The sequence below is a fragment of the Nothoprocta perdicaria genome, unplaced genomic scaffold, assembly GCF_003342845.1.
Source record: "Nothoprocta perdicaria isolate Ctin4 unplaced genomic scaffold, notPer1 scaffold_11, whole genome shotgun sequence".
Classification (NCBI taxonomy): domain Eukaryota; kingdom Metazoa; phylum Chordata; class Aves; order Tinamiformes; family Tinamidae; genus Nothoprocta; species Nothoprocta perdicaria.
In genome coordinates this window covers 707,280-724,347 of record NW_020454205.1, presented here as the reverse complement: position 1 = coordinate 724,347, position 17,068 = coordinate 707,280, and the positions used below count along the sequence as shown (strand labels likewise).

General features: G+C 41.7%; 1 protein-coding gene across 1 annotated transcript in view; it reads right to left on the bottom strand.

The window, feature by feature from the left end:
* Window positions 1–17,068, bottom strand: part of TMEFF2 (transmembrane protein with EGF like and two follistatin like domains 2) — a gene marked incomplete at its 5' end in the record, with an annotated part of 71,457 nt that overhangs the window by 4,015 nt on the left and 50,374 nt on the right. Inside the window, 2 exons of the mRNA XM_026047398.1 lie at window positions 10,658–10,717; window positions 11,441–11,589. Coding sequence (XP_025903183.1) covers window positions 10,658–10,717; window positions 11,441–11,589 — 209 coding nt within the window. The remainder of the gene's footprint in view (window positions 1–10,657; window positions 10,718–11,440; window positions 11,590–17,068) is intronic.

Genomic DNA, 17,068 nt, shown 5'->3' with positions numbered 1-17,068 from the left:
TATTTTATTTTATTTTATTTTATTTTATTTTATTTTATTTTATTTTATTTTATTTTATTTTATTTTATTTCTTCTTTTTAAGAGCGGAAAATCAAAGGAGCAAGATGTGAAAGATCTAATTTATGCGAACAAAGAGTACAATTTTGCACCTTAAAACAGGCAGGAATCAAATACCGCAGTGTGGATGCAAAGCTTTGGGAGCCATTCTGTCATTCCTTTGATTCCTGTCAAGTTGCCGCAAATGAAGCACCAGAAGAAAAAAAACAAAAAYCCAAAAAGGAACAAAAAAMMCCCAAGAAACCACTAAATTYGACTACTCAGGACCTGATTACAGAATAGCACCTGAAAAAAGCCTCATCATTTCCGTTCTCCTATACACCCGTGGGCGAGGCCAGGAAGATGCTGCACATTTGCATGTAATGTATGTGTTGCAATATGTTCGTGGAGTCAATACAATATGTTCACAGCGACAGTCTGGGGGCTAAACCAGAGGAGCGGGAGCRCGGAGCTGCACGCTGCATGGCTAAACCAAACTCTTCAGTTTACCATATTTCTGACACTGAAAACAATAACACTTTCTTTAGGGGGGTTGAATTTCCCATTAGTTGGAATAAAATTCCCTTCTGTTTTGTTAATCCTGAGCATTTCTTTTTCAGGTCAAAATTAAAAAAAAACCCAAACCCCATGACTCTGCTTGAGTCATGCTCATCTGTGAGCACGTTYCCTTCAGGAACCTCCTAAGACACCTTCTCCCTGGTTCCCTCAACCTTTCTCGATATCACAGCGTGAAGCCTTCCCTGTTCCTGCCTCATCTGCACCAGGATTATCTATTTATTTTAAAAAAAAAGCTTCATGATAGATATGTGAGGAAAGGATGTGCACAGCAGTAAGAAGAAGGATTTCCAGATGAAGTCCCTGAATTTTCTGAAACAACTGCAATTTATTTCTGTCTCTGAGGCAGTTTTGCTAGCCCTAGGCATGCTTAGGTATTATCCTACCTTCAGGAAAAGTGTGTGTGGCAGATCCCAGATTCTGATACTCATAATGAAATTCTTGCCCATCACCACTGTCCAAATAGAAGTCTATGGGCCTCAAAGAACATACACGAATAAAGAGGTTTCTGTTGTCCTTAAGTTAAAATAGATAGGGATGAGCTCCCAGGAAATGAGAATGAGAGGGGAGCYTGTCCCCTTCGAGACCACTAACTTCCCCTTCATCACAGAAAATACTTCACTGAATCAAAAGTCAAATGGTCCAAGATCTACTAAGATTTAAAAGAATTTGCTAAGACTCTGTGTAAGAACACTGGCCAGGAGGAAAGCACGACATTTGGCATGAAGGGTCGGCCGTCCCGCACCTTAACTTAACCTCTATAAACCAGGCAGGAATYGAGCATGAAGGCCAAGGGGTAGAGAACTTTTTTGCTCGATCTGCCATTTCAAAAGCCAGAACACAGCAAGAACACACTTTAGTTCAGACTAAGAAGTTCCTCTGCTCTTTTGGCATGTTTCGGATGCTCCCCAATCATGCTTTAGATGTGTTTTGAGAGCTCTCTCATGATGAACTAACTGCTTCCATTCCTGAAAGAAACAGCGCTGAGCACTTCTCATGTTTTGAAATAAACTGAGATTTATTTAGTTATTATGATTCAAAGCTAGCCAAGTTTCAGTAGTGTTGAATTTTGTAGCCCCATTTCAAACACTGGACATGACGCATTGTTATTGATCATGATGTGTTAAAGCTTTATTTTCAGCAAAAAGACAAATTCATGCCTTTTTCTGATGGCTAAAAGTTGAGATAGAGATAAAACAGAAGCTCTAAAGCCTAAAAACAAAAACTGGACTGACAGGGTCAGTCTTTCCTATCTCTGAACAAATGTAAATCCTGACACATTTCTCAATGTGCTTTTCCCTTTTTATATTAAAATGCACCCTCCAGATCAACCTTATTCAGAAACTTTTTTCTTCAAGCATTTTCCTGATAGAGGATGTCAGTGCGATGAAGCCATCATTTTTTTTTTCTTTTTTTTTKSMWTTTTKSMAMCTTTTTTTTTGCATTTCTTTATCCTAACATGACATTTCATATTGTACACATCTTTTGTTACTGCCAAAACATGACATGATGGTCTATAATGTAAGATATACCAGTCAAAACAGATAATTTTGAAATGCAGTGAGGCCAGATATCACTTTGTGTAGACTGCAGCAGCTTATCTTCTCGCTCACTGGAGCAGCCTCCTATGTGAAGACCTGCTGTCCAGCCAATCCAAATTCCTTAATAAATGGGGCTCTCCCTGTCCTGCGCTCCAAAAAAGAACTCTTTACAATGTATTCTGCTTTATATTTAATATAAATAAGATGTATTTTACACACTGCYCTCGATGAGGATGATACAAAGTATTGCCTGGAGTGCCCAGAAAATGTCTTCTAGACATGGGTTCCTGTAATCTATTTTGGATGAACTAGATAAAAATCTAGACAAACGCAGGTTTCTTACAGTCAAGAACTGGCTGCCAGGCTCTTCACAGTCAATCCTGATACTTCTGCTCTTCCTAAATTTGAATCTGGAAAATTTCCTAGGTGATTTCAGGCAAGCAAAGCAGGAGACCACAGCCCATCTACATAGCATTTTTAGTTACCATTTTCACCTTTCTACAGGATAGGATGCTGGGGCTTATGAAAATAATAACTGATAGGCTCTTAACTGATAGGCCTAATAACTGATAAGCTTATGAACATAATAACTGAAAACCTTGTCTGCATGGTGGGAGACCTGGTGAGCTAGTTTTTCCCACATGTACAGAATAAAAAATGCCACCCCTACACTAGCTGCTCTACCAAGAAGAAAGAGACGGAACCTCATGAATTACTTTACATTCATGTCTTTTCTCAGGCACAAAATGAGCTTGCTCAACGCAGCAGTCATTTATTAATTTTAAATGTCCCCATGCAAATGAGTTTCCTGGAATAAGCCAGCAGCCACTTTCCTTTTTGAAAATAATCTAGTGCTTTTTATGCTCGCGATGACGGCAAGATGTCCTAATACACTTGGAGAAAAGGAAAAAAGTATTGCGCTCGGTCTCTTGCAGCAGTGTAGTGTGATTATTCAGCYTGCTGCTATCATTAATAATAGAAACTAATGAATTAAGACCCTAATAATCCCCAGATGTTCGGAGAACAGAACACTTCATGCTTGTCAGCATATATATATGTGGGCTATGCTATATATGCTGAATTTCTGAAGTCCAAATGTACTTGTGTTTGCAAGATCTGTGACTGTGTCTTCATTATTTGAGAAGATGGTTTATTTGAGATTATTTGAGAGAGACGGAGCTTTATAAGGCTCCSACTGCAAGGGTGTTATCTCCAGACTGGGAATTATTTTTACGCTGTGATTTAATGATGCGGGGGCCCTACTGTGGATTTATCCAAGTTCTGGCCAAAGGGGACCTTACAGTTTGTGCTTGCTTATTTTATCCAGGATTGAATAAATCTCCATCAACTCCATTCCTAGAATAAATCAAATCTTTCTTTGGGCTAACTCAGTCCTTCTTTGCTTTTGGACATGATGTCCCCTTTCACTCCRACCCCCTATATGGAGGAATCCTAAGACGTGAGAATGTGGCTATATTAGTTAGCAAAGTCAAGTGCCAATTAAGGGAAAAAAACCCCAAACTCACAAAACTCGACCCGGCGGCATCCTGCTGCTTCTACTCCTCCAGTTTCAGTATCAAAGCTGCCTTGCCTGGGCAGAGCTCGGAGAGCAGCTTATTTATATGGAGATGCTGCTATATGACATTTTGAAATGCCATACATTTGCATATGAAGGCCCCACTTTTCCTTTTTCTCTTTGAGTAAACTGCTCTGACTCCAAAGCAACGTTTTAACTGGAGTACTGCTTTCTGAGAAAGACCCTCCTTAAAATCCTTGAAAAAAGACCCTGAAATAGCTAATTATAACTCAGCAACCTAGGCTGTCGGTAGTGTTTTTGGGCATATGTTTTGATTTACAGCAGCAGCTTTGATACCAAGCAGGGCAAGGATAGCAAAACTGCAAGATCTTAAGACTCCATATGAAATGGCTAGAGATAACCTCTGATACAAGTCAGTATTTGCAAATAGACCTCATATATATGACAGCAGCTCATGGTCATCCCAAAGAAAGCTTATGGACAACATTCTTGGCAACTYTGAAGATAGGCATTGACTTTTGTCACTGCTCTTCTACCGAAAATAAGCTTTTCCACTGAAAAAGGGCTTCTTTCCAAGAGCCGCTTGGGGACTCCAAGCCAGCAAATCCCAAACTGAAAAGAAATCTTACGTTAATGCTGTGAAAGCCGACTGGACATTATATATTGCACCTCCTCTTCAAGGAAAGATAAGGCTGAGGCAGATGGCGCGTGGGTAAAGTTTCAACCCGAACACGTTGCTCTCTAAAAACCAACAGTGCTGGGAAAATGTGGTGACGGGGCTGGGGATGGAGCATGCCCTCGGGGTGTCCCCACCGGGAGGAGAGGACAGGAGGTGACCTTCCAAGAGCAGCACCGGGGCCGTTCCTGCTCTCAGCCCTGCTGCGATTTTGCTCCTTCTGGAGTTTCATCCATCTGCCATGCGGTTTCTGGAGGGCTTCATTTCCTCCCTCCCCCAGATGGGTAGAGAGCACCGAGTATGACAAATTGGACGAGGTGCCAGAAAGCTGATAAATACTTTCGATAGGACCCTAAAAATAGTGAAGGGACATTTGTACCATTCTGACACTTTCCTAACACGAGATGGATATGCGTGACCTCACTTTCAAGACGGATGTCAAGAATATTGATGCGTGGTGGGAATAAGATCATTGCCCGGGGGACAGCGTGCGAGATTAATGACACCTCCTGTGCTCCTCATTCTCAGAACAAGCATGGGCATGGGCCGGAGGGGCTTTTTCTTCATCTCATGGGCTTCTGGTGCCCAGGGGATGGAAAGGAGGGCTGTTGCAAAGGCTGCCCACCTTGGATATGCTCTCTCCTCCTCGAGGGTGATGAAATGGCAGCCAAAAGGGATCATGGGGATCGACGAGCGGCACCAAGCAACCCTGGGAAGGTCTCACACGTTTTYAGTGCAGCCAGCACCTTGTTAGTGGAATTTGGTCTTTGCTGGCCCACGTCACACAAGCTCCAGGAGCTCTGCCCAACTTTTGTCCTAACCTTGTGTTCACTTTTGATTCCTCACGGCGGTCCCATGGGCCTCAGAGAGGCCAGAATTTTATCTCCTGCCTCTTTAAATGTAACTCAGTGCTTATTCCTAGCAGTATTTTCAGCGCGGCAGCTGACAGCCTTCTGCCCAGCCGAGGCCCCTTAAATCACTGAAATGCAGCATGGAAAGAAAAATCTGCAGTGCCAGATGTGTCTAAAAACAGTCACAGTTCTTGTTGAGGCAATCTGCAGAAAACGGCTAGCAGACATTCTGACTGACAAAACGCTAATAGTTTATCAGTTTCCATATTACAGACTAATCACGAGCCCTTCCACAGCTACTTTATTTGCAGAGCACAGACACAGGCTGGGCTTAGGCTACTTGATTTTTGGAATTATATTTTTATTTAATCCTTTCCCATCGCAGCTAGGTGGAAGCGCACTGCCATTATTAAATGAAATTGTAAATGAAATACCCGGGGGGGAGGAGGTGTTTGTGATGCAACCCTGACATGGCTTTAAGCCACAGGCCAAATAGAAGAGGGAGATTAAAACAATGGGGACGGTTTTAATTTTTTTTTTCATTTTGGAATTTATTTCACTATTATGTAACGCTGCTGAAAGTGGGTAAGGCTGGTTATTGCAGCAGTGCCTTCCAGTTCAGTGTGGATAAAACTAGGAAAGGCATTGCCACCGATTAGGGAATATTATATAAATACCTCTCGATGGCAAAGAAATGCTTTAGGGAAAGAAGCTTTTGAGGAAGCATAGCTGATACTCAGTGTTGCAWCTCCTACAGCATTTCTGGTTTCCAATGAGCACTTCCACTTTTTCTTGAATAAAAGGTTTTTGTCCCTAGAGGGTCCACCAATTAATACATTATTTTGCATGAATTAATGCATGTTTCTTTAAGAAATTTTCTTTAAGAAAAAGAACAGGTATGCTGCACTGAGGACATCGGCGATGCAATATACGGCTTTTAGCAGATATTTGGGAAGAATCATCTATTCAACTGGCAAAAAATTGCTTCTCTTCTCCACATAGTCTAATTCTTAAGGTCTATTAAAAATAAATAAATGCACCAATTCCTTCTTTCCTTCTCCAAGCATATAGCTTTTCATTCCCACAGATGCCTATATCGTTCTTGAGCCTAGGGTAAAGCCTTATCTATCTTCAGGCTCAGGTTTCCAGTCTGCATGTCTGTGTGATCAGATTATCTTGTGTTCATGTTGTAATTTGACATGGCAATACTCCTTCCAGAAATGGTGATGTTTCTTTCAGTCACTTCCAGGCAGCAACTTTCCTCAGTGTAAAAGTAATTTCTTTCAACTGTCACCTGCTTTCATCTCCTAATGTTCTGATATCTAACGTTTCACTAAGAATGCCAAATTGTCCCACGGAACAAAATTTTGAAGAAATTCTTTTTATGAATATTTCAAAATATTTATTTTCATTTCAGAAAACAATCAAATGAGATCAAACACGGATATTATGATGCTGATGTTTCCTGAAAAATGGATGTTCCAAAACATGATTCTAACTTTAATCCTCAGATCCTTGGGAAGACTCTGTAATTCCTTGTAGCATATTTTCAGAAGCGAGACCTAAGATAGAGCTGCTAGGCACAAGAACGCACTGTGGTGCTCCTTAATATTCATTAACTACTCCAAGAGAGGGCTGTGGGTGGCAGCCAGCAGCTGTGCCACGTTGTGGCCGTGGTGGCCAGGCTCCTCTGGCATCGTTACCTCTGTGTGAGTTAACACAGAGTTCTTGAAATATCCGACACCTGCAGCTCCCACATCTAGAAAATCGTAACGATGTGATCTAATCTCCATGGAAGGCAAAGGAAGTATTGGACTCATGGAAAACCRTCTAATAATTGATTCATGATTCTTACTGGGAAAGTTCTGCATTTCAGGTGCAGAACTAACGTGATGGTTCTCCCTCTCAGTCAGACATGACTGTAATGCAAATCATTGAAAGCATCAATGACCTAAGCTCACTCGAAGGAGAATGATCATCATTTATAGCAGGCCTGTGTTAAGACTGGTGACTGAAGAGCATGCTGCCCAAAGACCCTTCCTCCAAGACTGGTCTCATCCTTGGTCTCCTCTGTCAGAAAAAACGCTCACATACCTTCTGTGTTTGCTAATTGTCACAACTCTACCTTATGGGAAACACATTTTCCCTGGCTGCTTCCTGCCATGTACAYGGGCAACTGCCACTTCGGATTATTCTCTACCCTTAGTTTGCTCTTCTGTTCACTTGCTTAGTGTCTCCTTGCACCATAAATACTCTATAATCTGTAAGTTTGCTTTCTGGTTATACTGGTGGTTCCATMCTTCATCTTCTTCGTGAACTACCAGATCCCTTTAATTTCTCAGTTTGAACACATCAACTCTGTTTTACTTCTTATTTTTACTAYTATCAGGATTAGGTGGCCAGAACAGGACCAAAATGACTTCTTCACCTGCTTCTATTGTGAAATTATGTTACACATTGAGACCAGCTCTTCTCTTGTTCATTGTCCTGAGTTTATATGCCTCAGACTTCAGTGATATATGTTGCCCCTCACGTTTCTGAATGATTTTAAAGGACAGCCATGAGGTCTGGTATGTTCATACCTCCCAGGGGCAGATGGCCTGATTACTTTCCTTAAGTCACAGGCCGAAAGAAAATTCCACGGTTTTGGATACAACCTACCCTGGGAGTTTTGTTTGTGTTTAGGGGACTTCCATTGCCTTTTGCAGACTTTGACTGTGAATAAACCCTATGTACATTTTAATAAAATCCTATACTTGAAAAAGCAACCATACAATTAAACCAACATTTAAAAGCTGTCTATTTTTAAGAGAGGCATCATTTGTATGGTATTTCTACTCCTAAATGCCAGGAATGTGTGTGCATTAATGTGTGAGCGCATGTGGAAGTCTTAGCTCAACAGCATTCACCCAGTCTTACAGCTGTCAAAATAGTACTTTTTTCCCCCCAATTTTAAATGATTTGATGGAAAAGCAGAAACATTTCCTAAACAATGTACTTGTTTAGTGTGACAACCTCTGACTTAGCATCTGTGAAATTCAAAGCCAAGAAAATCTGCATGTGCAAGGCTGCAATTTTCCTCATAGTTTTCATAAGGCTGCAGATGAGAAAGGGTTTCTCTCTAGTTATGATGGTAGCTTGATGTTCAGCTCTATGTCTCACTTGCTAATTCCATTAAGAAGAAAATAATGTCTGGTTCAAAAAGACAGATCAAAGTTACATGATAGTTTATATCCCAGAGCTAAGCTGTCGGACGTTGTTATTTTTCACCAGTTTAGGAAATGGCTGACACGGTAGCAGATATAAAACTAAAGGGACAATGTCAAGTGGTTTAGACTCAAAATTTGACCTACTTGGAAAATGTTATAATCTGGAGAAGGAATCTCCTCTGAATTCCTAACATATTATTCCTGAAATCAAAAAGAAATAGTCATTTTTCATATACAAATTCAGTGCCACAGCTGTCCTGCCTCTTGGGTCCTATCCAGGGACAGTGAGGGTCAGCCAAGACGACCTTGACTGCATTCAGTGGGTCCTGGATCAGTGGAGCACTGTCAGTTCTCGATGTTTTCTTTGATGGGCATGATTTGTTCTCCCATTTGAAGGAATTATAAGAAGTCAATGATGCAGAGTGCCTTGTTTTGGTAAAATTTTAAGATATTCTTTTTTTTCTTTTCATACATAAATGTTATATTCCTACATATTTTGGTCAAAATGAATGGTCAAAAACTCTTTTTATTCTTCAATTGGAAGATCTGYGGCAGCTCTTGGGTCTTCTTTCCAGATTTGGCCAGCCAAGGGAAGATGACATTCCGACACATCCAACCACTTGAGGTAGACCTGGGAATGCTGAGACAGCCTGGAAAAGAGCTGCCTGAGAGTGCAGACTGGACTTGAACTCACAAGGGCAGCCTGTGAGGAGAGAATCCATAGGGACCGCAGAAGGTTCAGTTTGAGGTTGTYGTCAAGTGAGAACGTGCTAGCAAGGAATCCATGGACATGGCTCAAACCACATTTGTGGATGTGCTTTTTTCACCAAGGGAGACTATCATGGCTGAAAGCTACTCAAGGTCTTTCCATCAGCTTCACTGTGTGGCTGGCGTTCAGCTTGCAAGTCTTGATCTAATCAGTGATTATACAGGGAGTTCTGTCTGGCTTGGAAGATCATATTATTGAATAGCTCTATCAAATTTGTCAGTGTCTTTACTGACAATTTTCATGAATATATAACACTGAAATATGGCTCATCTATACTGGGTTATTCTTTATAGGGCTCAAAATGACTTGGAAAAAAAACTTCTGTAATTCAATAATGAAAAAGGATAAAATCAGTACAGGGTATAATTGCTGCTATCCAGATCTTAGGGAGGGCTTATAAGTATCGAAGAATAAAAATAAATAGTCAAATGAATAAACAAGATGAAAACTCCTTGATTGCCTAGATTCTGAAAGCACTACAGGATGCAAAAAATGCCAGCAAAACTGGCAGCAAAACTGCAAAGCGATGATGATATGAGCTCAGCCTGGGGTGTACAGTCACACTGGCTGCCCTCAAAACCGCCCRAATCCTCCTTGAATTGTATCAGGAACCTCTAGGAATTAGTTTTCAGAGCATGACACCTTTCCACACTAGGGCCTGCCGGGTAAGCCGGATGATTCAGGACGTTGCATTCCTCCCATGGGTCTAGGGGCCTCAGCTGCCTTGGGGCTGGGTAACGGCGGCGCCTTTGCGAGCAAGAAAGCAAAGGCTTTTCCTCTCAGCCAGCAGTCTGAGCTCCGCACATTTACTCCTGAATCAAACCTCCGAGATAAATGGCGTAAAGAAGAAGAAAAAAAAAAATCTCGAAAGAAAATTCAGTAAAGAAAATCTCACCAGCATTTATACGTTTTTAATTTCAAATGCCATATAGGACTGTTCAGTCATTATATTTTGCTGTAGCTTCTAAATAAATTAAAGCCATTTATCACCTTAAAAAAGCCATTTTAAGAACCTTATTAACTTCACAGTCAAACACAGACAGGTAATATTATCTATTATGGCAGCGTTTCATAGTGCCACAGCTGTGCTGCACTGTGCTTTGCATTTGCACTTTCTTATGTCTGTGCATTCTCTCAAAAATAGACAGCCCTTTTATGCACTGTAATTCAATAACTTTAATGTCTCCTAATTCTGGCAATTAGTTTACAACATTTATCCTTCCCACTATCAAAACAAGTGCTTTATGTCCAGAATATCAGCACACTGATAAAAATAGAGAGGCCCATTTGCTAAGGAGTACTGTTTCTCGCTAAAGAAACAGCAACAAGAACACAGCGTACTTGTCTATAGTTAAAATATACCAAGAATATACTAGAAGGTGATGAAATCTCATCCGAGGAAGCAGAGAAGTGACTTAGGTGGTTTGTGTGAATTGCAGTTCTCACAGAATAAGGACCGTACCTGCGTAGTCTGTTCGCGCGTAATGCCCATCTTCCGATTTTGTAGTTGTTGTTGTGTTATCTGTGTCAAAAGAAATGCATGGAATTACTTTGGGAGCCCTGTGCTTGCCAGGGAACACAGCCTAGTTGCTGCTGCCCCTCCATGCACAGCATCATCCCCCGGGGCCCGGCAGGTGAGAACAGCAGGATCAGGCTTTTTGGAAGGAAACACGAAACCTCGCCCGCTAAGGAAACACTTTTAATGTTTTTCCCCCAAGCAATATGTGCTGAAGGATTGCCACTAGGATAAATGCATTGGTATAGAGAAGGTGTTGTGATTTCTGCTCTATTYGAAGTAACTGGAGATTTTAATATTCGCCCTGAAATGAGGATGGTTTGGTAGGGCAGTTAACTTTAAAGACACAGGAATAAAGTAACATGTAGAGGTATAGTGTGGCCTGTAGGTAGATGTACTGAAGATTTATAGGTTGGAAGCTAAGGAGAAAGAAAGGCTATTAAGAGCCTGAGCCTTAATAGCCTCAKATTTTCTTCATTTTTATTTTAGAACAGAGTATTTTAGAACAGAATGCAAGGTGTGGGAAGAGTTACCAGCACTGCTTTTGCCTGGCTGGGTATCTCCACGTGGGCCTTCTCAGCCTGTGTTCTGCAATGTGAATCACAGGATCTAGCGGAAGYGTGAGAAGTGCCAGAGCAGCAGCCAGCTCTGTTCCTCTTTATTCCTTTTTTTTTCTGAACAAAAAAAATGGAAAACATTCTTTGAAATCAGTTTTGTTATGAGCATTACCTTGACATCGACCCAAAGACATGACTTCAATTTTCTCCTGTTTCTGGCACGACGCCTCTTTGATTTGACACGCATTATCATAAGATTTCCCATCGGAAGCACAGAGAGGATTGAAGTTAGTTTGAGAACAGTCAATGTTGCACACACACCTGGAAAGGCAAGGAGAAAAGAGGCCAATGTGAGGAAGTTTTTTTTTTTTCATGGTATCATAAATAAATCTCAAAAATAAAAGTGTTTTTGCTTCCTTTCTCTACAATGCAAATCAGAAGGGAGCTGGAGAGCTCTGTCAAAAGGTCATTTGTATTTCTGGATGCAAATGAACTACTGGGAGAGGGAGCAGACAGAACAGTAAGCCAAGGGAAAGATAAAGAGAGAATTATCCATGGAAAACTCAAGCAGAGCATTATCAAATGTAGATCTTCTTGTTATAAAACGAAGAACATACAAGCAGATCTGCAGATAATTCAAGCTGCTTTGCTATGCTGAAATCAAAGGAGCCACAAAATCTGCCTCTGTTGAGGTGCTGTCCATCCGATCCAACAACGATTCAGACTTGCTTCCCTTTGGGCGAATCTGGGGTGTCCAACCAGCTGCCCACAACAGAAAGCTTCAGCTACAAGTGAGGCCAAAGGTGGGAAGTTGTCGTAATAAATTAAATGAAATGGTTTTATGACTAGTAGGAAAAAAAAAAGAGTCCAGGTCCCTATGTAACAGCTTCCACTGCAATGTAAGATAAAAATCTGGCCTTTTTTTAAGCAATCAGATTTTTTTTTTTGCCATTAGCATTTCAGATGGAGCACAACCAGCCATATGCTCTTCTTTTCTGTTTTTCTTTTATATTGAAATAAGCATGAAAGAAATAATAAAAAAAAAGTTTTTTTCTTTTATAGTGTTCATAAGCGGCTTCATTTCTCAACCTTTTTSCTACAAAGAAAAAAATAAAGAGCGTGTACACTAATATATATTAGTCTCAATCAAGAAAATACAAAATCAATGAAAAAACTAAACCAAAAGGGTACTCTAACACGTGTGGAAGCAATTTAAAAAATGCCTGGGGAAGCCAGGAGCCTATGCTCAGAGTAATGTCAGCTAGAACCTGTTTTAAGAGACATATTTTTAAAGGTGTTTAGATGCTTAAGATGCAAGCAAACACTTCGGGGGAGATTTCTGAGCTTCTCATAGGCCTATCTCCTGCTGATTTCAAAGACCGTTTCTGAGCCTATTAGGCATTTATTTGCACCTCTTGATATCTTTATTTAAAAAAAAACCCTCCCTGAAAGACTTTGCTAGCCTCCCACAGCAAATGAGAAAAGAACAAAGCTTTTCCAAAGCTCATGCTCAAACCTGCAAAAGCTGGACAGCCTTGCATCAAAGAGAGTGAACCAAGCTGCAAAGCCCTTGCTTGGCTTGCAGCGTGGACATTATGTGAGGTGGAACGTGGGCTGTCCAAGCGAGAACCTCTTTTGCAACTAAGGCCCAAGACCTTCAAGACTCTGAAGTGAATCTTGGTCCTGACACCTGCACCCAAAAGAGCTGTCCTGTTCCTACCTACTGCCCACTGTAAATGTAAAAATGCAAAAAATAAATCAATTTTTGTTCCTTTCACAGAAAAGAGTGTCAGGCGGGGCTGATGCCACCCATCTGTCCCTCATGAGAGGCAACGGTTGGTCGCCTCATTGCACGCTACGCCAAGCGAAGCGCTTGCCCGTTCCGCGAGGCACTTGAGCACGTCTCTCATTTTAAGCAATTTGATGGTTTGGCCATTTTAACACCCTCGCTACGACTTCCAATTATCGCTATATCAATAAATCCATCCGCTTCTGCATTCCTAAGTATAGCATTGAGGAAAGCTTGGCAACGTAAAAGCTGACTGTGCTTTCCTGGGGCTCAGGAAGCTCTGAGAGGGTCAATGAGGGCTCCTAGGGGGTCTTGGATGGGTCTGTACCCAAGGGCATGCACTAAATACATGGCAAGGTTTAAATATGCCTATTGCAGTCGGAAAAGCTCCTCTGAAAGCATCTGGGAGAGACGAGTGCTTCAAAGATGCCAACTGATATCCCCTGAGAAGGCAAAACTACTGCATGCCATCCCAGGGGCCCATCGCCTCTTGCAAGTAATGGGCTCAGATGTTAATTGATTAAAATCTGGGCTGTCACGGTAAACAATCATTAAGCAAGGCTTGCTATCTGCTGCCTCTTCTTCCAGGTCATTAGGATGGTCTCAGATGAATTCTATTTCTACCACAGACTTCATTTGCTTCAGTTTCCTGACACTGAATGCACCTATTTTGGCAAATACAAAAAGTAAAAAAAAAAAAAAAAAAGAGTAAAATCAAGACCATCCAACCAGCAACCGGGCACCTTCTTGACCTCCTTGATGCATTTTGCACGGCTGTAGACCGTAGGCATCTGCTACAGTACAACCTGCCCATGCTGCCCGACCACCCAACGGGAATAAGGATCATAAGGAGGTGTCTCAATAAAAAGACAGACTGGGTCTGTGCCCCCAAAGTACAGAAGAGCATTATCGATCTCCTTAATTCATGCATACAGTCATTAGAGTATCATTTTTGACATGGAAATGATAAAAAGAACCCTAGGTGGTTTTACTAGGACAGATGTGGGGACGCTTGGTCAGAAGGAAAGGGCAACAGCAGCTCTTCCCTATGCCATGTATTTTAATGAGCCTGCTGCAGTTTGGAAAACTCTGTTTATTAAAGATTCATAGCCCAGCTCTGCTGGCCATGGGTCATTCGCTTTTGGAAGCAGAGCAACAGGAAATGCTGTCTTGGATCTCTGCAAAAAAAGTACTTAATGAAATGACTAATGTCTTCAGCCAAGTGCCTACTTGATTACAGGGTCCAACCGGCAGCACGGCAATAAATCTGCCACAAAGAGAATTGTCAGTCAGGAATAAAGGCATAAAACCAAACAGACAGGAAAGCAGGAGATAAAAAATGTGAAAATGCAAATATAGTGTTATTTTTACTAGTCAGAGCTCTGATATTTGAGCACATTTGCTAATTTGGTCAACTGTGAGATCCCGCCATGCCTCCATGAATGCTATTTTGCAGGGAAAGTGATGTTTTGCAATCATTTTAAATATGTCATACACTTTCTCCAGGAAAAATCAAAAAAGATAACGCAAAAACATGTTGCTGTATAAAAAGAAAAACTCAAAGCCTTTCCTTTTCCATAAAGCAGAGCAGAAATAAAACCACAGTTGTTGTGCATTCASGGTATGTCTACTGGAGAGATTTCTGACTTTCCTCTGACTGGAAAACAGTAATCCTAAAGTCAATTTACTGTTTGGGTATCAAGGCTGTCCTCTCCAAGTGCCCTCCCCTCCAGATGGGATGTTGAACATCCATTTGAAGCCACCCTGTCGAGATATGTACTGTATAGAGAGACCAGTACTCAGCCCCAMATGCCTTCTCTATCACTTTGCAGACATGTTGAACAGCATCTGCCTATACATCTGTATTTATGTACATAAAACTGTATCTTAAAACCATATTTTTATTTTACACAAGCCGTTTTGCTTCCACTCTCTATGCAGCACACCTCAAGACTCGCCTATGCTTCCCAGGAGATTGCAATCCTGTCACCTCAAGATGTTCTCAAAAACATCATGAAAAGGCTTTAAAGAGAGAGATGTTGTGTGCTTTCTTCAAAACAAACTTTGCTTCGTTTTTTTGAGGCCGACGCACGACTTTAGCTGCAGTGCTGAACAATAAACTATACATATTTTATAACGGCAGCACAAAAATAGCAGGCGCTATTTCTTTCCTGGGTCTGCATGTGCTTCGCTTTTGCTCTCAGATCACAAGAGAAGACAAAATGTGGCTTATTCGAGGGCCTCCCATTCAGGGTTATTTATTTATTTATTTATTTATTTATTTATTTATTTATTTATCCCTCTTTTTTTTTGTCCTTTAGAGCTCAGCTGCAGCACGAAGGGCTCTGGCAACGTCTGCTCCCATACAGAGGCTTCTCGGGGATGTTTTACCTATTTYCACTGTTCAAATGTTTATCTTCGCCAGGAGCGGGAGGAGAAAAGCTTGATTCCCTTCGGGCGAAGCACTGCTTCCGCATGGCATTTCAATAGCAGACGGTTCCTCAAACAATTAGAAATCACAGAGACCATGCGAGGAACCATCCGCACTCTGCATAGAGATTTTTATTACTACGCAGTGCAGAATGACAATGATTTGAAGGACCCCAAAGCAGCACAGCAGAAGGAAGCGCTGAATAATCAGGTGTTTTTTCTTCTTTTTTGCAGCCTTGACGTTCCAACATGGGTGCRCGAAGGAGCCTCTGACCTTCTCTGATGGGTGTAGTTTTAATTTTATGGTTAACATAAAGCTGGGTGGAAGAGATGAGACATTCTATTAAGACGTTTGATAATAAAGTGGAAGTGCTTTCCTCGGGCTCTGCGTAGTTATCCTCTCCGCCGGTCTATTTAGCCAACGCATCTAATTCCGAATTACGAAGCCGTATTCCTGCTTTCGCAAACACGCTTACATAAAACTCAATAACAACGCCGTCTATTCACTGCTAAAACGCTGGTGGGAAATTGGAAAAGGTATAAACACGATTCATTGCCGGAGATCTCCTGCCCCCCGAAGGCACCGCACGGCTCCAAATCTTGCTCGGTTCACAGCATCATAAAAAGCGGAGCAATAAATGTCACCCCTTTCTTGATTGCCCATTAGACCCGCCGGCTTTTTATTGGGACTAAATCGGCCGTCGTGAAGGCACGTGCAGGGCTGGGGTGTGAGGGAAGCTTCCCTTCAAATAATGGGGAAGAAAGGAAAATGGGGGAAAAAAATGCAAACTGCATCGCCACCCACTTGCTCCTTCATGCTGTAAAGTCCTGAAGTCATCCTGTAAAGTCTCACGTACACAGGCTTCGGACTGTGAAATCCTTGCTGTGCTTTTACTCATTTATTTATTTATGGCAAGCGTAAGGCTTCCAATTGCAAGGACAAATGACAGCCTGTGTATCTCCCATAAGCTTCTCCGCTCTAAATTTCACAATTTAAAATTTTTTGTTTTGCTGCTGCAGGAGGCTAGAGCCATGATGAGACAAGAAAACTGGAAAAAAAAAAATCTCATTGGCTATTTTTGGCTTTTCACAAATCAATATTTCCTCTGTAGCGCCGCAAGCAGTCGGGAAGCCAAATCCTGCTTTTATCACCCCATTTCGGCGTTCTCCCCTCGCGCCCTGTGAGKGACTCGCTGCCAGAGCCTGTCCTGCCTCCTGCTAGCCCGTGGCTCCGCTGGCTGGCGGGGAGTTACGCCACACCTCGCTACTGGGAAGGAACGCTCGTCTCGCCGAAGCCGGTGCAATAACTGTCACTAACTTCCATAGGCTGGAAGCGTCTTTTCTGAACCTGAAAGCCAAGACTCTAGCTTCTGGATGAGCTAGAAACCGGCTTCTAGCTTCTGGATTTATCTATCATATCAAGTCCATGCAACACCTATCTGGGTGAATAATACAGATGGAACATGGTTTTGCATTTACTTAAGAACACTTAAAGCCATGATGTATAGTTTACATGACASTCTTCGTAGATGCATACAGAAAAGACACTCAGTTTCTTTGGGGTAGGCTGAATTATTTATC